Source organism: Gouania willdenowi, chromosome 11, assembly GCF_900634775.1.
Source record: "Gouania willdenowi chromosome 11, fGouWil2.1, whole genome shotgun sequence".
Taxonomy (NCBI): Eukaryota; Metazoa; Chordata; class Actinopteri; order Blenniiformes; family Gobiesocidae; genus Gouania; species Gouania willdenowi.
Window position 1 is genome coordinate 13,703,461 of NC_041054.1, and position 23,094 is coordinate 13,726,554.

The 23,094-nt window shown below is 41.0% G+C and overlaps 1 protein-coding gene across 1 annotated transcript in view; it reads left to right on the plus strand.

Moving 5' to 3' along the window:
* The window catches only part of gabbr2 (gamma-aminobutyric acid (GABA) B receptor, 2), a 186,915-nt gene that overhangs the window by 49,931 nt on the left and 113,890 nt on the right, over window positions 1-23,094 (plus strand). Inside the window, exon 2 of the mRNA XM_028460785.1 lies at window positions 4,476-4,613. Within this exon, the coding sequence (XP_028316586.1) occupies window positions 4,476-4,613 (138 nt within the window). The remainder of the gene's footprint in view (window positions 1-4,475; window positions 4,614-23,094) is intronic.

Sequence of the window (23,094 nt, forward strand, 5' to 3'; positions counted from 1 at the left end):
TTAAAACACATTTTTTATTTCATAATGAGACTTTGTCTGAATTACATTGTGGGAACATATATATATATATGTGTGTGTATCATATTTGTACATTTTGTGTTATTTTTGTAAATATCTATCATATTTGTATGTAATTTGTATTTTTATTATTAATCTTACTTTATTTTTCACCACTGTAATGTGAGTGTATCTGATCCTTATTTTTTACAGTCATTTACTTAATTATACACTTGTTTAATGTTTATTCTTTCTTTCATCTTTGTTAAACGTTTTATTCTTTTATTTGTGATTTTTCTTCAGTGGCTGTAACGTAAGCGATTTCTCCCTGGGATTAAAAAAAGGAATTCTGATTCTTTTAAAATACGGATTGACAACATGGCTCTATTTACTTGCCACTATTATCAAACAAATTTGCCACCTTCTATCTCCTCCACACATCATCTTCTCTTTCATCGTTTTGTGTTCCCGGGCCTCTCTGCCAACTCCTTCACTTTATAATAATTATTGACTAATTTTGAGGGGCTTGTGCTACCTAATGACAGCCTAAATATAGCCATCAGTGCACTCACCCGCTGCAGCATTCTCGCTCAACGAGCGCTCAAAGTGTAAATGGTCACACTGTTGGCATGACAACTGTTGGATCTAAAATGAAGATCACACTGGAGAGACACGGGGTTACATTGTTGCAGTTAACTTTTGTTCCAATACCTAAAAGAGAGCTTCCTCGCAAGGAGAGCCACAGTCTAAACTAGAGTTTCTCAAATGGGGGTACGTGTACCCCTAGGGGTACGCAACAGCACTACAGTGTTGCACTGTTGTGTTGGGAGTGAATGTAAAGGGCAGCTCGTACACCTGCCATGACGGCGCGCTCAATCTCCGCCGCCGGGAGAGAACCAGCCATACATTTCACCCAGTCAGGCATCGGTGAAGAGGTGTGTGGGAGCTGCTCTGTGTGTCTCTGCTTGTGTATTGGTTGAGATTACAAAGGGCGGGGTCAATTAGCATATGTGTAAAACATTTCGGTTCAACATTTAGATTTAATATTTAGATTTAACATTTATAACATTTAGATATAAGATTAAGCATTTAGATATGATATATAACATTTAGATTTAAACATTTAGATTTAACATATATTTAGATTTAGATTTAACATTTATATATAAGATTTAGCATTTAGGTACGATATATAATATTTAGATTAAATATTTAGACTTAGATTTAACATTTAGATATAACATTTAGATTTAGATTTAAATATTTAGATTTAATGATTTTTTTTTTTTTACCTCTACATATATGTGGTTAAATGTTGTGTTAAATGTAGGAAAATGTGCTAAATATGAGAAAAGTGAGATAATTAATGAAAATGTCTCAGCTACAACTTTCATACTAAATTTTTACACTTGGCACCCCATAAAGTACTGAATGTCAATTAAATTCAAACCATTCCTTTTTGCATTTATCTTAGTCTTTGTTTGGTGAACAAAGCTTTGTCGTCAAAAACTGTCAGACCAATCAGCTATTAGACACTTAAACAAGAACAATTATAATAACAATTGAAAGATTTATTCCTGCAAACCTGCTGGAAACATAGTAAACTACACAGCACTGCTGACTTGCACATTGGACTGTTAGCGGTTTGTTGATTTTGTAATGAAAATGAAAAAGGACATTTTATGTCTTCATAAAAGGAAATTCAACATGACCAATAGTGCATTGGAGGGCTCGAGAGGCAGTTTAAAAAAAAAATAAAATATTTTTTATGTTTTTGTGTTTGCCCATCTTTTTTTGAGTGATGGACTGAGGTTGTTTTAATGGCATTGGGTCAGGCTCCCCTCAAGAAAGCTGAGTTGAGTAACATTTGCTGCAGATAAAAATATAAACAATCCTGAGTTCTTTGTGTTGTTTAGTGGCGCGAGAAGGTTAAGCATTGCATGTTCTCCCAGGGTAAAGAGTAATACAGTATTAGCAGGTAGAAGGATGGCTCAGTACATCCTAAAACACATTTCATGAAGGAGACCAGTGTGTGTCTTCAAATGAAAATGCAGATGTGATCCCATTTTAACAAACAAGCTATGACCCAAAACACTTGTTCACTGTGACATTTAGGATGGGACCATGTGTTTAATCAAATCCTGCAATATGTAATATGCAAATCAGACACAAAGGTTTAATCTTCATGTTTGCAGCACAATTTAGTTTTTTTTTTTTTTTTTTCTTGCTCTAGGTAAAACGTGTATTACCATTTATTGTCTATCTGTCATATTAAATCAAACTGGGTATACAATATTACCAAGCTTTATTGTTCCCACATTGACAAGTTTAGTTGCCCACATTTTATTTTTGTTGCATGGTAACCAACTGAAAGTCAATACAACAATACTAACCCACCCTTTATGGGCAGCTGGAGAGAAGTGAATAATAAGAATATGCAAATAGAATATTGTTTTTTAATAGGCTGTAGTTTCATTCAGCTGTGTGGCCAGGATAAGAAATACCCACTGTCTAATCTCATCTTCTGCTCCTCATTCCACCTGAGGCACATTAACATGTTCCTCGGCTTTTCACTGGGAAATTAGCTACATTGTCTTCTACTGGCTTTCACAAGGTGGGGGGGGAAAATGTGTTTACCATTACCAAGCGGTAAGATAGGTGGTATCACTAAAGCCATGGAATATTCTTATACTCCAGAGGTGTCAAACTCATTTTAGTTCAAGGGCCAAGTTTGGACCAGTTCGATCACAAGTCGGCCGCAGGTTTTAGGCGAGAAAACAAGCAATTTCCTTATTAATGTGCCCGAGTTTGCACAAAGTATGGAAGGCATCAACAATATCTAAGCAATGAGTGGCAGATACTTAAATATAATTTTATTTATCTATTTTTTTTTTTTAACCAATTTTTATTTAATTTGGGGAGATTTTGTAGAATATTTTTAGAAAAATTACAGAGCAAACCCTGAAAGAAAACATTTTCACTTTCTCCTGACATAAAATTCCAACATAAAACGTAATATGAATCTGAGGGATGTATCCGATTTTCTCGAGTTCTAACTCAAGAGATCCAACGTAGTTACACTGTCCTGCCACCTGCCACAGACCTAATAAAGTCGCTAACGGACCACAAGATCTTGTCCTACTTATCTGTCGGGGATTTCATGTTTCCACATTCAATTTTCAACTTTTCAATCTGCTTCATGGTGTACTCATGTTTGGCTAGAAATCCCATTCAGTGACTGGCTAATTTCTAACAAGGTCAAATGACTCTCCAGATGAAGTGGCAACAGTGTCACAAGACACACGCACACACACACACACATGCCGCATTGCATTCTGGGTTGAAAGGTGGAAATAAGACAAAAAGGAAGAGGAAGTTATTACCACTGGTAGGAATATCATGACAAAACTCTGGAAATCAGAGAATTGTGGAAAAAAAGATGGTTTGCCAGCTCATGTTGCAATCAATGCAAACCCACACTACTGCTTCCCTTCTCCCATTGCACATGCTCGTTTTTTCCCCCCTCTGGTTGCTATAGTGATTAGAAATGACTGCGTTCTACAGGGCATCACTCTCATTGCCTAAGAGCCGTGTAGTTTTACACGTTTAGTTGAAACACTCTCTTTTTCAGCAGTCTGTAATTATGTTAGAATGGACCTTAACAAGTATCCACTAATCAGCTATAATATTATGACCCCAGGCGAGTTAAATAACAGTGATTGTCTCTTTATCCAGACACCTGGTAGAGGATGGGGAAAAAGTGCCATTAGTTAATCACAGTTTGCCTGTAAGTGGGAAAGTTGCTGGAACTTTAATAATTTGACATGGATGTGCGTAGTGGTACCAAGGATGGACAACTTTTATCACAGCAGGGCATTAATACAAGAAAAACACAAGGTTTATGTGTTTTTTATGGTTTTATTGTTATTTTTGTGAATTTATATTCATTTTGTGTATTGTTCTGTCATTTTGTGTGTTCTTTGAGTCATTATGTATGTTTTTGTTATTATTTTGTATGTTCTTGTTGTCATTTAGTGTATTTTTCAGTCATGTTCATGCATTGTTGTCATTTTTGGATATTTCTATTTCATATGTGTTTAAGTAGTCGTTTTGTGTGTTATTTTGTGTATGATGTTGGGCTTCATGTTCTCTCCAACTTCTTTAATTACAGTTTTTGAAGGATTTGTTTTGGGGGTTGCCAGCTGCTCATGTCTGCCTTATACAACATAAAAACATCCATTTTACTTTATTTGAAGTCTGTAAATTGAATGCAGGAATTTATTGTGTTTACTCGCCGGCGCCACAGTCGACCCAAAGTCTCTTTCTTTTTCTTTTCACATTTGGTTGCTTTCTCCTCAAATTCTCTTTTGTTTTTGAATTCCATGCTGCTTCGCTATGAATTCATCTTTCCCCTTCTTATAAATCTGTCTTTGGCTCTTTCTCCGTCTCACTCCCCATATGTCTCTCTGTGTTTGCAGTGTGACAATGCCAAGGGGCTGCGGGCCTTCTTTGATGCCATATGCTATGGTCCCAAGCACCTGATGATTTTTGGCGGAGTCTGCCCATCTGTGACCTCCATCATTGCAGAGTCCTTGGAGGGCTGGAACCTGGTGCAGGTAGGAAGGAAGTTTTGTTGTTTTGCATGAGGAATTTTATCACTAGTGTACCGTCTGTTATGTAAACCCCATAAATTACTGAGTAATACCAGTAAATGTATTTTTTCCCCAATTTTTAGTGTTAAGGTAGGTTGTAAGATCTGTCCAAAATCATAAATAAGTAACTAACCTCTGAGGTCTAGGCTAGAAATTCTAAAAAAAAAAATCCTTGATTATGGGTGGGGCTTCTGGATCAGTTAAGACACACCCAGTCTATACTCCAAATCTCCAAAGAACAATCTATGCTACTAACTACCTACTCAATACTCACTATACCTATCTCCAAACTCCAAACTTTATTTCCCATTCAACCACACTTCTCTATAGCCCTCTGACATCACAGTGCACACACTGAGTCACACCAAAATACATCCGACCGGAAACACAGCCTTCTCAACACAGTAATGTTCCCCACCACTTCACAGTCACTGGGTGAATTATGAACGTAACTGATCGCCACAATATCATCCATTGTATGAACACCACCGGCAATAGAGAAGCCCCTCCCCTCAACGCACTCCCTTATCAACTTGTTTGGACGCGCGTCCAGAGCTACTTTGACGCTGGTGACAAGCGCACCGATTCGATGAGCACAAGCGTCCAACTACGTGTGTGAGGCACAATTTTGACGCCCGAAACGCGTCTGGTGTGAACGTACCATAATACTTTGATTATTTTCCAACTCTTTACATTTTAGTCAATCAACAACACTACTTCATACCAATATATTTTTTGTTTCCAACAGAAAACAAGTTGTTTTGGGGTTTAGTTACTCTTTAATAAACCTTCTTTGCAATAGTGCATGTCTAGTTGGTGTATCATTAATCACCAATAACTGTGAATCATTTAAATTAGGTTCACACTAAACACAATAAGTCAAAGTCAGCTTTATTGACGAATCCACTACATGTACAAGACATGTAGAGATTCAAAATTACTGTTCTCTCCGCCCCACACATTTACAAACACCAAAACACGACAATGTAGAATATATGAATTATAAAGACAGGACAACAACACAACAAGTATTTACAATATTTACAGTGAGAGTGCAGATATAAATATCTATAAATATAACTACGATATATTTCAGTAGTGCAGAGCAGCTGATGCTGCATAAAGTGGCTATAGAAAATAGAAGAAAAGCTAAAAAGATGAAAAAAAGATGTTTTGTAGAACTTGATTGTACATGTACATGTAATATGTTCTTTCATTTACCATATTCTTTAATATTGTTAATAGTCATATGTTTACTTTCTTGCTTCCCATGGACTTTTAGCTATTAATAATTCTAACTTACTGTTAGTTTTACATTTTTCTAAACAAAGTACCTTCATGGGGTAAACACCTCTGTTCATATGAATGTGTTTTCTTCGTTGCAAACACTAGGAAGGGTATCAGGCACAGAGTTAAGGAGATAGGGACACTGGTTTGAACTGACTGTGTCTTCTTGATGTTTGTTTCTTTTGGATGTTTTCTTTTTTCTTCTTTCAGTTGTTTGCTGTGACTGGTAGACCAATACCTTTCTCTGCTTCTTTCTGTTAGCTCAAGGCTGTGTTTGGGTCACTTGAGTAAAAGGGAGTGCAGGATAACAGAATGGCAAGGAAGGAAAATAATAATAATTTTGCTGGTCTCTTTTCAATATGCCTGGCTACTGAAAATATTAAAGTAGTTGGATTCAAATCATAGTCGAAACTTAAGTGCTCCCAGGTTATTTGTCTGCATGGTTTGTTCTTTTACTGGCTTGTGTGGGATTGATAGCTGGCAATTTTGTAAATGAATGTAACATCGTGACTGTTCTCACCACCAGTTTACAGATCCGCAATTTAGACCTTTAAAATTTGCCTAAATACCTGAAAGCAAGGGTGTTAAGGTGGACACAATGATGCGGTCAGCTGTTATAGTGTTGTCACTCTACGAAGATGTTTAAACAGTACAGTGTTATTTTTAACACTAGCTTTGTTCAAGTCAGAATCAAAGTAAAAAAAAAAATAACTTAAAAATAGGTCTTTTGTTTGTTTGAAAGTCTGTAAAACGGTGTAACAAACAGAGGCTAATGTTCTCGAGGCGTCTTAGAGCTACATTCTCCACAGTGTATGAGTCATCATACCAGCAACCATAATGAGAGCTAGAAACAGAAAAAAAACAGTACTTGGTGTTCACAGCACACCAACACACAATACAAGAAGAATGGTCACAATTTCTACCTTTTTCAATCAAAAAATATCATTTTTTTTTTACCATTTTGTTTACATTTTCTCTCGTTTGGAACCTCTGATCTAATGTTAGTTATTCTTTTAAACCGTTTCATACTGTGAGGAATACAGTATCACAAATGATGGTGTTTACATACACCAAGCTCATATTTTGTGTAATGGTGCAAATCTTCAGGCCCCTCGTGATTATGATTATAGGGATTCATTATGTGAATCGATGCATCTTGATGCGTATTTTCACAGCACTTTTTTTGTTACTCACAGTGAATCGCATTTGTATTAAAACATGGGACAAATGTACCTTTTATTAAACTGTTCTGTTAACTGCATAGTAAAGTGCGATATTAGCAGCATCCCTGTCGTAACGTATACAATAAGAAAATAAACACAAAATAAACAAAAAAGGGATGTTCTAAATTATAGGTTAGCAGCTCAACTATAGTACATTTAAAATGTCCGTTAACACTCCTTTTTCAGTGTTTCATGTAATTTATCATTTAAATAAAATGATAATTGAAAATGTATGCATCGACTATCCATTAATATGTCTGTATAATAATGAAGCGATTATTGCTTGCACCCCCAGTTTTGGGGCTAGGTGTATATTTAGGCTAATGCCTATACAGCAGTGGGCAAATACCTTTTGTTTGATCATATGTTCGGAATTGATCACGAGTAAGCTCATAAGATCTACATCGTGTTTTTCTCTTGATCAGCGCTTCATTTTGTGCTGTCACAATAGAGCCCTTGGAGGGCCTTCAGTCAAAATCAGAAACTCTGTGCTTTTATTATCCAGCACCGGCACTCCATCTGTATAACTTCAGTAAGTTTAAGAGGAAATGAAAAATCTTCCTTGGTGATTTTTTGAGCTAGGCTTAACAAGCTTGTCATTTGCACATCAAAAAGTAGAGCTGGCAGATACCATCGAGAGTGAAACTGGGAAGACAACCGCTCGTAGAAAGTGCTTCATCATAGTCTCTTAAAAAAATAGCTGTCAGTCAGATTTGATGCCCTATGCAGTCAGCATAGAAAGGCTTAACAAAAATAATCTCATTGCACATCTGTTTTATTGTTACAGTAATTATAAAGATATGGAGGAAAGTATGAATAGCATTTTTCCATGCGGTCCAGCATCCTGAAGAATGCAAAGTGGAATGATGTCGACACAGTAATGATGTTGACCTGAGAATTTTCATCATATTTATATTTCCAGACTAAAACTAGACAAAGAAAGAAATAATAAGATAGGCAGGACACAAACTTAGATTCAAATGCATGACATTTTAGTCAAAAAAAAAACATTCTCAAAGATGTAGATTATTCCAAAAATGGCAATCAGTGGCTATTTTTGATTTTAGGGTAAATTTAGGAAGCAGCACATGCATGTTAAATAAGCAATTCAGAGTTAATCACTATCTGGAAAGTTAAGAAATACCAGTTAGATTAATGTTTTTAGGACCTGTCTCACAGCACACCAGTGTACTATATGAGGTCAACTTGTGTGCCTTTTTCAGACTGGAAATAAGACGGTTTGGGACCAGAGATATAGATTTGTTCCTAAATTTACCCTAAAATTTAAAATAGCCATTTTTGGAATAATCTACATCTTCAAGTGTTTTTTTTTTTTACAGTCAACTCTTCCCCACCCCTTCCATTTTCCTACCCTGACTCCCTCTTCCCTGTTCCCTACCCCTCACCTAGGTGTAACACTGCCCTCTCTTTTTATAGCCTCAATTTAATAAAGTGTTTGTGAAGAAACAGAAGCACGGATATGTGTCTGAGAGGTTGTACCATTGTTATGTGTTGTAAAAGCTAAAAAATAATACATATATTGTTGGAAAAAAATAAATAAATAAAGTGTTTCTTGCTGGTGATGGTCACAATTATACAATAAAATAAATTAATTTATTTAATTGCAATAACAAAACATTGCTGTCTTAAAACGATTACTATTTCTTGTAGTGTTGACCTCCGATAGCATGTGCAGACAAAGTAGAAAAAATAAATAAACAAGTAAATAAAAATATATGGTGTCGGTTCAACGCTGCAAACATCTGAGTAAAGTGGGCGGGTCAGTGACGAGTAAACCGATGCAAAAAAAAAAGTTGTAAATTACTGAGAAAGTTGATCGAAGCAGATTTAATTATAAGTCGTCTTAAATCAACTGAAATAATGTTAAAATGACTGAAACTAGACTAGATTTTTTTTGCTGTTGTTGAAGTCCATGGATCAAAATAGGACTGAAATAACAATTGGGAACCACACATAAAACATTGACTTGACCAGCTAAGCTTCAGAGATAACATTTTCTCAGTCTTCAGTAACCATGGTCCTTGTGCATGTCTTGCTGTTTCTCCATGCTTGATTGATGAGAAGTCGTTGTCAGGCTTGTGTCGTTCATTTAAATCAGGTGTACTGGAGCAGAAAGAAATGTAGAGCATGCAGAGTAGTGGGGCCTCGGGGACCAGCACAGAGGTAACCCTGCACTATCCTTTTAATGACAGCTTTGGCTTGAGCACATACACTCAGGTTATTGTTTTGTTGTGATGCTTTTCTTCTGAATGTATCCCACACGAGATTTTAGTGTTAAAAAAATTCCATGTAGGGACGGATACAGTAGCCCACACCAGTAGATAAACATCAGAGTAGGTCTAAACTTAATGTATATTGATCAGTTTTCCTCACACTCTGTCTGTACTGTATAAAACCACTGATTTGTCTGCACACAGTGTCTTCCTCATGCTTCCATGATCAGCTTTGCTAGGCTCTATGTTCACACATTTTAGCTCAACAGTTACTGCACATGTGCTAAAATGACCACCAAAGCAAATTAAAATGGTGGATGAGATTGCTACCAGGGCCAATGGACAGATGGCGAGGGGCAGATTGAAAGGGAATGATGGAGCAATACACAGGCATAGGCAGACATAGACTTTACTTGCATGAAACTGTGATTCAAAGAAGCGGGGTGAGAGGCAGCTGTGTTTGTGAGATGCCATCGGCCACAAATGCCACTGATTGCTGTTGGTTTGTTTTGTGAAACAATGAATGCTAAAGCCATCTTCTAAGCAGCTGTCTTTGTGAGCAACTGACGAACCTTGTGCTCCTCTATCCATGACATTATATCATTTCCAAAGCATTTGGAGAGCTTTTGTGAACAGTTATCTGCATAACCAGTCAATGCGCTGCACTTTCCCAACACCCTCTCTCTTAGTTAAGTGAAGATTTTCCATCTCTACATCACTGGTGTCCATTTTCTCAGTCTGGCTCACTGAGTAGCAGGAAGTAGCCCGAGCAACCACTGCCTACTGTTTCTGGCCCCTTTCCACTCACCAATTAGGCCAATCAGTGGTGGCACTGTTCATTTTCAGCCGTGTCAAGTGTGTAATGAAAAATTACGCTTGGAGATTATTCTCCCTCTTTTGGATAAGAAGAAACCAGCAAAACCTTGTTTCTACGGCTTCACAGAATAGGATTTAAAGGAAACTTTTACAGAATACAAGACATGACAAAGGTGTGTTATCAAATTATCTACCGTTTCTAACGTGTCTTTTTTCAGGAAGTAAAAAAAAAGGCCATATAAAAATAACTCATAGGATAAAAGAAATATTGAGCATAACCTTTAAAAGTTGCCTGTCCTCCCAGACCCTGGCATTGAGCTAATATTTAGCTGCATGTGAAGCTCATTTTTCTTTGGCACTTGCAGTATTGATTGCCGATGCTTCATTAAACAAGACAATTTAGCGATCGAGAACTTGCGTCCCTGCTCTGCCAGTGCAGAATCCTAGTGTTTTCAAGCCTCAACTCTCTCTTTAGTGCTCTTTTTCCCCCATTTTCTTTCTTTCTCTCACTCTCCTTGAGTGCTACCATGGATGCTTCAATAAAACATGTGGCGCCTCGCACTGCAGTATTCTGCCTCACTTACGTCAAATCCCCCTGTGTACGGTATCAATATTTCATCATCTCAAAAGTTTAGGCCCAAATCTCGGAGAGCAGGGTAAGGGATGACGTACACATCACAACAAATCATCATAATATAATAATAGAACATAAATTCTACTTAAGTCAAATTGTTCTATTTTGGAGTGTGTCCCAGGTATGTTCCTTAGAGACTTAAATGTTATATAAATTCAATTTCAACAGACTTTTGGAGCTCCTTCTAAAAATCATTAGAATTCTCATGTTTCTGTGTGCGTTTATGTCCTTAGTAACTATGAGGACAGCTTAAAAGATTGTGTTCTGACCCTCTAAACCTCCTCTTGTGCTCAGCTTCAATTCTGAAATTGAGATTCCGAAACCTGCCTGAAGTGAAAAGACAAGAAGCTTAAAAGAGGCTTTTCCTAATGTTTGGTGACCTGTTAAAGATCAAACCATGGGCTTTTTTCCCTCTGTGTTTGATTGGACAGGGCTTTTAAAACACACCTTAAATAAGGTGCTTTTTTTCTTTCCCCTTTTGGCTTTCACTACTAACTGTGCATTTAATGAAGTGTTGGTTTGCTTGGAGATGACAACCTCTTTTACTGAAGACTAATTAATGAGAGTAAAACCAAGTTTTCATGAGGGAGAAGCGTTAAGGTTACACCTGCTAATGCAGCTCATTTTACTCACAGGGCAACGAGTAGGGCCTGTTGTACAACATGAGCACAATTAGTGTTCTTTGGATTCTTATGAAGCTCTCATCACATTTTGAACCGCAAAAAAAGTTTAGGACCCCATAAGTTCGCTAAATGCTTGTTCATGTGGATCTTGTTGGGTTTTGTCTTTCTTATTATGAATTTTATATTTTGATAAGCGCATTGAGATGATTGTTTTGTAAATTGCACTATACAAATGAATTGAAGTGAATTGAATAAGTTTCCTCTATGGACATCAATGAAGTGTCACTATGTGAGAAAACAGTCACAGGGCCCATAGCAGATTCTAACCTGCAACCCTCTGGCAGTGTTGTGCCTGAACGATCGTTCGGTCGTACGGTATTTCTGCCTGACAAATGTTATTGTGACTGTGTCCATTCTGGTGTTTGTGAACTGCCCCCGCTTACAGTTTAACTTATGGCAAATGTCTCTCAACTTATATCTGACAAGAAAGTGTCATCAACATCAAATCTGGCAACACCAGGAAACACAAAGTTGCATCTCTGCATGGCATCATCCAATGGAGACAACAGGCTGCAACACAAGCACCACAATTAATACGGCATCTTGGTATTATTACTTAAAATAATTTTACGAAAAGGTCACATCTTCTGGACTTTGTTGTTAATAGTATACCACAATTAAAGAATGGTCACTTTGAGAGTTTAACTATTTTGTGGTGTAATTTGATGTAGAACCTTCTTGCTATAACTGGTTCTCAACTGACCTTACCTGGTAAAATAAAGGTTAAATCCAAGTATTGCTTTCTTTAAGTTCCTTTTTATTATTTATTACTGGAATTTGATGTGAATTTCAGCTTTGAAAAATGAATGTTAGTTTTTACTGTACGGGAAAAAGCTGCAGCTTGCTACTATTCAATGAATGGGTGACAACAATAGGGAAATGCCAGGATTCTGAGGCTAATAGCTCACAGCACTACATTGGGGGAAAAAAAGAGAAAGAACAATGTACTAGTTCATTTTTAGATTTAAGAACTTAGTGAAGTTCCAAGTCCTCTTCTTTTACTGTTTGGTCAGCACAGATAGTCTGTACTAATTAACAATATCTGAGTTTAACAGCAATCACATGGTATTATGTTTCCTAAAAAGGACATTATTGTTTAGCCCTCAGATATTCAAATTTAAAGTTCAAACTTACAGATTTTAAATAAGTAAGTAAGTACATATTTATTTCTAAACCACTTTTTTGCAGATAAAAATCACAGTGCTGTACAGAACAGAGGATAAGTTAAAACAACAGGAGCAACGTCTTAAAAGGATAATAAAACAGAGCTGAATTTACAACAACAGGAGCAGCGTCATAAAAAGAATAATAAAAGTTAAAAAAAAAAAATCAATTTAACCAAAAGCTTTTTTGAAAACCAAAGTCTTCAAGTGATTCTAAAAGAGTTCACACAGTCAAACTGTGAAGGTCATTCCAGAGTCTGGGAGCCACAGCCTGGAACGCCAGGTCTCCCCGGGTTTTAAAATGAGTTTTTGGGATCTTTAGGAGACCCTGGCCTGAAGACCGAAGGGTGCGCCCTGAAGTGTAGGGGCACAACGTGTCAGTGATATACTTGGGGGCCTGACCATGCAACGCACGGAAAGTCAGGACTAAAATCTTAAACTATGCAAAATTTGACCAATGAAGACTAGAAAGAATCGGGGTAATGTGGGCTGTTTCTGGGAGCACCAGTCAAAAGTCTGGCAGCAGCACCCTGTATGATCTTACCAGCACCCTGTACGATCTCAGCAGCACCCTGTACGATCTCAGCAGCATTCTGTACAATCTCAGCAGCATTCTGTACGACCTCTTCAAAACAAGTACCCTGATGCATTTAACGTGGTTGCTGGGGACTTGACATTCTGCCTAAAATATACCAGAATGTTACCCCACCAGTACAGGGAAACCAAACACTGCTACGAGATTACATGCAAACAGAGACGTCTCCCACCGCCACCTGGGCCTCTTCCACCACATCCCCATCATTCTGCTCCCTGCCTACCTTCTACTGCTCAGACGCTCCAGAAAACCTTCACTGTGTGCTGGAGTAATGCTGTGTCTGTGTTGCAGGACTGCTGCCAGTTTACTGACTGTCTTCAGCGAGGCAATCATCTAAAAAAGTAAATATAAATAAGAAATAAATTTAAGGAAATAATGAGTGTTTTTTACCAAATTAACTCCAGAAAAAAAGCAGGTCGACAGGTTGACGCAATAATATTCACAGGAATGAAATAATTGTTTGCTTTCCTTTCTATTCGACTTTGCATTTGTAAGTTGATAATCCCAGTGTGCTAAGGGCCTGAAGCATTTTCAGTAAGTTTTCAATGTGCCAAAGTCACACAATTTGATAGGTAACACAGCTATTAACTAATTAGTGCCATGTGTTGAATGAATCTCATAATGTGTTAAGTGCTGATGTCTCATTGAATAAGCATGCGAGCTCAGAGGCACACAGTGCCAAAATAAGTGTCTACCACATATTTTACTCATTGTCATTCAGAACTGTTGCTTGTTTTTCTGACCAAAGTCTCTGAGGACTTTTCAAAAGCAATTCATTGTAAACGCGTACTAAGATTCCGCCTATCAGTGTATTAACATTGCATTAAAGTTGTTTTTGCATTGGAGTTCAGTGAAAAACCATTTTGTGTCAATAGGGAACAAACCCTACATGTTTCCATCAATGCACACACCCAATATCTGCATCAAATCTTGATATTGTGTCATTTTGGGGGTTTATGGCCTTTGATTTTTCGTATACATCATAAGGCTCATTAATTTATGCAATACAACAAATGTGCATTTACTGAGAAATGTATCGACTAAAAGCACCCACAATCCTTTTTGCACCGTGTCAGTGATGTAAGTGAGCAGCTGTGTTCTACTAACATGAATCCAGGGTCTTTGGCAGGTCCTGTTTTAGAGCAACCTTGAAACTCCGCCCCCTCAGGGACGAAGAGAGCCTAGCCTAGAGTGTAGTGAGACTTGTGCCATTCAGTACTGTCTACTTACAGTATGAATAAAAACCATTACATATTACAGTGCAACATGAGTTAAACCTGTGATGACTGACTTGAGTGACTGTCTAATTGAACTGGCGAGTCATTTTAACTGGTGACAGGGTCTGAGTGTTTGTTGCTTCTTCTCATAAGTCAGTCATTAGTTTAAATTGACACCGGTTTAACTTATGCATGAACAAATTCCCAACCCGCTTATCGTATCCCACAGTGGAATCATTATCCTGCCTTTGATGAAGTAGATAAATACATTAACATTCATTCTTAAGCAGTGATACTCCTCAGCAAATGCACATCAAAAAGCGTACATATAACATACTGTATGTACATCATAAAAGGAGTAGTTCATGAAAAGTTGTATTTGTTTCAACTCTTGACTCTTGGCAATGGTGTGTATTAGTCATACAGTTACTACAACTCATATATGCATGTCATATATCATTATTATGCATATATAATGTACATTAATTTTTATGTACAATACTTGGACAGTGGCGGCGTAACAGAAAAAAGGAAGTAGGCTTGTAATCGGAGGGTCACCGGTTCAAATCCAATCTGGGCCATCACTGTGGGATGTTGCGCAAGTCCCTTTACTCATGTTATGTCACTTTGGATAGAAGCATCTGCTAAATGAAAGTGTAATTTATAATTGTAATGCCTATCGTATACTGCGTTATTGGGCATATTCTACCCCTATGTGTCATCATCATTATCATCATCATCATCATCCTTTATTTCAGACTCAGGAGTCAATTTTAAAGGCACACCGTGGACTTTTTGACCTAAAGAGTTGACCCATATGAGTTCATTTAAATGATTCCTCAGGCCAATATGCAGCGCTTGATAGTATCACGGCTACAGTCTACTGTATGGGCTGGAGGAGCCACCGCCACCCTCCTCTCCCCGCCACTTGAGTCCCGGCGCTCGGCGTCCAGTGGCGGGGAGAGGAGGGCGGCGGTGGCGGCTGCTCCTCCAGCCCATAGACTGTAGCCGCTTTGCACCCTAGCCCTTAGAGCAAATCCTTATCCCAAAGCTACAGGTCAACTACTGTCTGCATGCAGAATCAAAAGACAAGCTAGGCTGGCCTGACTGTTTGTTGATTTTTGCGACAGTGCTGCGGCGCTTGTGGCCACTAGGGGCGCTTGCGTGAAAGTTACCAGTCTATCGCCCCTAGTGGCCGAAAGTTACATTGTGCCATTAAAAACATAAACACAATTAGTATCCACAAGATAAAAGCACATGCATATAAAACAGATGAAAGCAGTTATTATAAAAGACTACTATACCAATGTATCCACAAAGATGACTGGTAACAAACAGAGCTTTGACATGGGTTGGTCAACAGCTGCATGATGGAATTCTTTAATCAACTGATACATTTATACATCAAGTTTCTGTGTATTCATGTGAATAATAGTCAAATGCTTTCAGTCTTCAGTGAAAGTGCTTTTCAGAACTTTTTCAGGGTTTAAAAAGTTAATTGGATATTAAAAGCTCCCTATTATTAATATTATTATTATTGATATTAATTTTATTGTTGTTGTTGTTGTTGTTATATATAATTATTTCTTAATATCATGACTATTATTATTATTATTGATAATCATTTTATGTATTATAGTATACATTCTGTGCAATTGTATGTAAAAAAAAAAAAAAAAAAAAAAAACCCAGCTCCATTACAAGCCATTAAAGCTAATGGCTTCTTGGAAAGATTGAAACTTAGAGGATCGATAGAGGGCAGTTTAACTGTCTGACACAGCTCACTAATATCTGAAGCATTCAGAGGTTCAGTAAGAGACAGGGGCAGAGAGAGACACAAGTAAAGAGAGATGGGGGAGTGATGAGGAAGAACTTAGTGGATGAGAGGAAATGGAAAGAGAAAAAGACTTGAGATTATTACCAACTGCTTTCCATTCTCCATTGCTCCACCTTCTCTTTCTTTCTCCTACTCCTCTCTGATGGAAAGTCAACTAATGATATGACCTGATTTTACAGCAGATTGGCCCTTGGGATAATTCAAACCCGACATATGCATTATTACATTTACATGAACATTAATTACACAAGACATAAAACATTGAATGATCTCTCTCAAGAAAGTTTAATTATTAAATGAACTGGCTTTAAATATAGACGGTCATGAGAAGTTTACTCTGACAAACACCATATTAAGACCCAAACAAACAAACAAACAAACAAACAACAAACAAACCCTCCAGTCCACCTCCTTACTTGATTGAATTCTCTTCCCTCTGTGTCAATGTTTGCTCTCCTTTTCTACGACTCCCACACAATCCTTTAAAGGGAATAGCAGTAGCAGTAAGCTTCCTTGAGATTGATGCTGAGCTCAATGCTATTCTGATTCCCTGTTGGTGCAGGCATCAAATAACTACCTCACTTGCAGCTACAGATGGCAAGCCACATTGAGGTTTTCTTTCAAGACATTATCACAAAATAATTGGGAAGCAAAAGTCCTATTCTTAACTCCTTTTCAAAGCTTATATACTTATTTGTAAATACTTTTATCTTCTGTACTTGTCCAATATTGTATAAACTAGTATAGTGCCCGTCTGAAGTATGTATTCATATAGTGGGAGCTTAAGTACAGTTGTCAATTATGGCCAAATGAGTATGTGTTTGAAGGTTGGATGTAGAAAGAGGTGTACATACTCTGTAGTGTTATAAAGGGGTATATTTGCAGGTGCAAAGTAAAATAGTGTGTGCGATTTCCCTGGTTTCATTCTATGGGACATGCTCATGATAAATGTGTTTGTATTTTTTTACTCATTTTTATATTTTTTTCATTTGGTGTATTTTTCTGTAATGTTTGTTTTTTTGAGTCACTATGTTGTCTTTTTGTGCATTATAGTTTTTTGTTGCCATTGTAGTTTTTTGGTGTATTTTTGTGCATTTCTGTTGTCATTTTGTGTATTTTTTGTATAAAATGTAGTTTCGTGTATTTGGAATTATTTTCATATGTTTGTTGTTCTTTGGTGTATATTTCTTTAGTGTGCGTGTGCGTGTGTTGGGCTACCTCCATCACCTCCGTGGGTTATCTCTCACACACGCACGCACGCACATCAGCCGCATGCACATAATCCATCACAGGTTGTTGAGAGATAAAAAAGAGACCCGGAAGTACCACAAAAAATAAATGTTTGGCAACACCAAAGTCGCAACTTCCTCTCTAAATGGCTCTGTGTGCGTTCAGCATGTACGTCCCGGCACTCTCACACACACGCGCATCAACCGTGTGTGTGGGTGTGTGTGTTTACATTATAGCTGCTGGCATCTTAACACATAGAATACTATAAGATGAAATACTCACCCTTGCACAGAACAATAGTTAATCATAGTGGAGCCGTGTTGTGGACCCATTCGCTCACAAAAAAGTTACATTCCTCTGTCTGAAGAACCAGTTTGTGATATGGTCGGCTATTGGCCGTCAGCACAGCTGCCGCCTTGGAGGAAGTGAAGTCCGTGACCCGCGATTTAGAGGAAGTTTGATCTGAAATATTAAATAACCATGAAATATTAAGTTAAATAACTTTTAGCAGTACAGAAAGTTTTTTAATATTGACCTTCTTTTTTAAACCCAAACAAACTGCGACACAGTGACGTCATGAATCCGGAACCGGAAATAGCGCGCTCAATACCCCACTCATTGCCGAGAGTGCCATAATCTTAAAATGAAAGTTTTTGAATGTTTTACAACACCAAGTTACTCCAAAATAATGGATAAACACACTCGTGGTATTTGGAAGCCATTGACAAAGTTTCAGGTCGACCACACACCACGTCGGGGAGATATTCGCTCCACAAACACACACACACGCACACAGACGTTCTTTGCTTTTCTAGATAGATGTTACTAGCATAAAAAAGGGTGCAATAATACCATGCAAACTAGAACAAGGGAATCAGTGTCTGGCAATCCTTGTCTTTGGCGCCATCTTTATATTCTTCTATGGGATCCCCAAAGAAATTTCCGAATTTTTTTAGTTAATGTCACACAACAATTTGTCAACAAACCCATTGTTTGTGATGGAGTCAAAAACAATCGTACAAGTGTTAATTTCAACCTTCGAGATTTGTTTGTCAGTGAATTCTCCGTCTTTTGTAAGAAATGGCTCTAATTCATTGATCTAGGAGGCCTACACCATGTCTTTATGTGTTATAATATTGAATCACTTTGCTCCAGCAGAGCTGTAGCTACTGATATAGCTCACCTGTTGTCGTTGCTGTTGTTGGTATTGGTGCTGTTGTAGTTTTATGGTGGAATTAGATTTTTCTGCATTTCCCTTTCAGCCCACAGACACTGACACTTCCCACAGTCTTAGTTTCTACTCTGAAAAAACAAATCCCACTGCCAGTTGGTGTTGTCTCGGAGCAGCTGCGTCACTCAGGCAGACAAACATTGGAATAAAATAGCTAAAGGAATAGGCTCACTTGCAATAATTCCAATGCAGAATGTGTCACGAGACGGAACTGAGGCTCAAGCGCAGACAGCACAACAGGAGGCACAGATACAATTAACTGATTTATTTCACAAAAACTGAATACAACAGAAAACCTACCAGCGCCCTAAGTGGGGTGGTGGAGAAATTAAGTGCTGAGCTAACTGAGGGAGACCTAATACTAAGATTAACTAAAAACGATCAGGAAACTACTGATGAAAAAACAGAACCCTAGGTCTAAAGGCATAAACTCAGAATGACTAAACTAACAAAGGAAACCTCTGAACCCCAAATGGGCAGGAACACAGAGACGCTCGAGCTGCAGCCAACGCGGCCGAAACGAAGGAGCCTGGCACAGGAGTGGGGAAGAACCAGCTGAAGGGTGGAGTGAGCTGAGGGATTCCAGCGGTGATGATGGTTCCAGGAGGGAAGGAAGCAGGAGAGCTCCCATCGGCTGAGAGGGTCAGAGTCTGCAATGCTTACAGTTTGGCGTCGGTTTGTGGTCTGCCGGTGTCTTAAGTAGTGGTGTGACCACTCCCCGCCGCAGCTGGAAGCAATCCTGATGATTAGAGTTGAGTAGTCTGGATAGTGAGGCATGGAGACCACCAGATGGTGCCAACGGACCAGTTCAGGAGATGCCAGAGGTAGAGGGCATGACAGTACCCCCCCTCCTACGTGCGCCTCCAGGCGCACGACCAAAACGTTCAGGACGCCGCCGCTTGAGATCCCTGATTAGGTCAGGGCAAAGGATCTGACTGCGGGGAACCCAGCTCCTCTCCTCAGGCCCGTAACCCTCCCAGTCCACGAGAAACTGGAGGCCGCGACCCCTGCGGCGGACATCCAGCAAGCGCCGAACCGAGTAGGCGGGCGAGTCATCCACCATCCTGGGAGGAGGGGGGGGGGGAACAGGAGGAGCCAGGGGGGAGTCCCTGGCGGGCCTGACCTGCGAGACATGGAACGTGGGGTGAATTTTCAAAGTTCTGGGAAGGGTGAGACGTACCGCTGTCGGACTGATGATCTTCTCCACGGGGAAGGGACCGATGAACCGGGGTGCCAGCTTTCTGGATTCGACCTTCAGAGGGAGGTCCTTGGCCCTCAACCAGACTCGTTGGCCCACAGAGTAGGTTGGTGCCGGGCAGCGACGGCGGTTGGCCTGCCGCTCCATCCTCTCAGTTGATTGAATAAGTCTGGCCCTGGCCCTGTCCCAGACCCTTTTGATCTGGCTGACGAAGGTCTGTACAGAGGGAACGGAGAGTTCCTGTTCCTGGGAGGGGAACAACGGAGGTTGATAGCCGAGGGAGCACTGAAAAGGAGACATCCCCAGAGAAGAGTTTATCTGTGAATTGTGTGCATACTCCACCCAGGCCAGATGCTCAACCCAGGCAGTGGGGTTGGAGGAGACCAGACACCGGAGGTACGTCTCCAGAGACTGATTGGCCCGCTCCGCTTGGCCATTAGACTGGGGGTGAAAGCCAGAGGTGAGACTGGGGGTGGCCCCTAGGGCAGCGCAGAAGGCCTTCCAGACTCCGGAGATGAACTGTGGACCCCGGTCCGAGACAATGTCTGCTGGTATCCCATGCAACCGGAAGACGTGGTCAACTAGGAGGGATGCCGTCTCCCTGGCTGAGGGGAGTTTGGGAAGGGCGACGAAGTGTGCTGCTTTGGAAAAACGATCAACAATGGTGAGGATGACCGTGTTACCTCCAGAGGGGGGTAGCCCCGTGACGAAATCCACAGCGATGTGTGACCAAGGCCGAGTGGGCACCGGGAGTGGTTGAAGGAGACCCGAGCTGGGTCTGTAAGGGGTCTTGCCCCGGGAGCAGGTGGGGCAAGCGGCGACAAAGTCCCGAGTGTCCCTTTCGAGAGAGGGCCACCAAAACCTCTGCCGAAGGATGGCTGTGGTCCGGAAGCCCCCAGGATGGCAGGCGAAGCGAGAGGTATGAGCCCACTGGAGCACCTGGGTACGCACAGACTCAGGAACATAGAGAACATTAGGCGGGCAGTTACCTGGGATTGGCTGTTGGGACTGTGCTTGACGGACCTGATCCTCCACTTGCCAGGTTAGAGAGGCGACAAGACGAGCAGGGGGAAGGATAGATTCAGGGTCACCAGAGGGTTCGTCGCAGGAGAACTGACGAGACAGGGCATCCGGCTTGATGTTACGGGACCCCGGGCGATACGTGAGGGAAAACTGGAAGCGACCAAAAAACAGCGCCCAGCGGGCCTGCCGAGAGTTCAATCTCCTGGCTGAACGAATGTACTCCAAGTTCTTATGGTCTGTCCAGACAATGAATGGGTGCTCTGCCCCCTCCAGCCAGTGCCGCCACTCCTCTAGAGCGAGCTTGACCGCCAACAGCTCCCGGTTCCCCACATCGTAGTTCCGTTCTGCTGGGGTCAGGCGGCGAGAGAAGAAGGCACAGGGATGCAGCTTTTGGTCAGATGGGGTCCTCTGGGAGAGTACGGCCCCAACCCCGGAGTCGGAGGCATCCACCTCGACCACAAACTGAAGGTGGGGATCTGGCTGAACAAGGATAGGCGCAGAGGTAAAGCGTACCTTGAGGGACTGAAATGCTTGCTCGGCCTTGGGGGTCCACTGGAAGGGAATTGAGGTGGAGGTCAGGGCTGTGAGAGGGGCTGCCACCCTACTATAGTCACGGATGAAGCGGCGGTAAAAGTTAGCGAAGCCCAAAAAACGCTGTAACTGTTTCCGGGTCTCTGGCTGGGGCCACTCGGAGACAGCCGATAGCTTGGCCGGGTCCATCATAACACGTCCTGGGGAGATGACAAAACCCAAAAATGATACTGTAGTAATGTGAAACTCACACTTCTCCGCTTTAGCAAAAAGGCGGTTCTTCCACAGGCGCTCCAAAACCAGGCGGACATGGCGGACGTGTTCCTCTTGGTCTCTGGAATAAATCAGGATATCGTCTATGTAAACAAACACAAAGTGGTTGATCATATCCCGGAGCACATCGTTAACCAGGTTCTGGAAGACGGCGGGGGCATTCGTGAGGCCAAAGGGCATTACTAAGTACTCAAAGTGTCCCAGGGGGGTATTAAAACCCGTCTTCCACTCATCTCCCTCTCTTATTCTCACTAAATGATAAGCATTTCTCAGGTCTAGTTTGGAGAACACTTTGGCCCCATGGAGGAGGGTGAAGGCAGAGTTTATCAGAGGTAGAGGGTACTTGTTCTTCACGGTTATATTATTTAGGCCCCGAAAGTCAATACAGGGTCGCAGGGACCCGTCCTTCTTATTTACGAAAAAGAATCCCGCACCTACCGGAGAAGTGGAGGGCCGAATGATACCTGCTGCCAGGGAGTCCCTTATGTAAGTTTCCATGGCGGCCTGCTCGGGTTTAGAGAGGTTGTACAGACGGCCAGAGGGCAAAGTGGCTCCAGGCAGGAGCTCGATGGCACAGTCGTAGGGCCGGTGAGGAGGCAAGGATAGGGCATCCTCTTTACTGAAGACTGGACCTAGGTCATGGTAAACCTCAGGAACGCCGGACAGGTCCGGAGGCCGAGGATCTGGCTTGGGATTTACTGGAGCAGGGGATGGGGCTGAACGGAGACAGTTAGCATGACACCCAGTACTCCAGGACTTAACCTGGCTGCCGCACCAGTCAATGGAGGGGTTATGTTTAATCAGCCAGGGGTGCCCCAGCACCAACTGTGGGCGAGAATGTTCCAACAAGTGAAAGGTTAGTGTTTCATGATGGTTACCTGCTAACCGGAGGGTGACAGGAACTGTTCTCCGGTGGATCGTGGCCAGGGGGAGGCCGTTGAGAGCACGGGCCTCCACGGGAGAATCCAGTGGCACCGACGGGATGTAGAGCTGCCTGGCGAGGTCCGAGTCAAGGAAGTTCTCCTCGGCCCCAGAATCCACCAGCACGGTCACAGAAAGTGAGTGGTTCTGATAGCTGAGTGTAGCGGGTAGCTGTAACAGATGAGGGGAGGTGGAAGCAGTCCGGCTCACTCGTAGACTCCCTGTCACGAGTGAGCCCTCTTTTTTGCTGGTCTCTTGGGGCAGGAAGCAATGAAGTGCCTCCATGGCCTCGGAGGCAGCCTCAGGGAACGGTGTGGGCGTAGCAGGCTGGAGAGTGGGACTCAGTCGG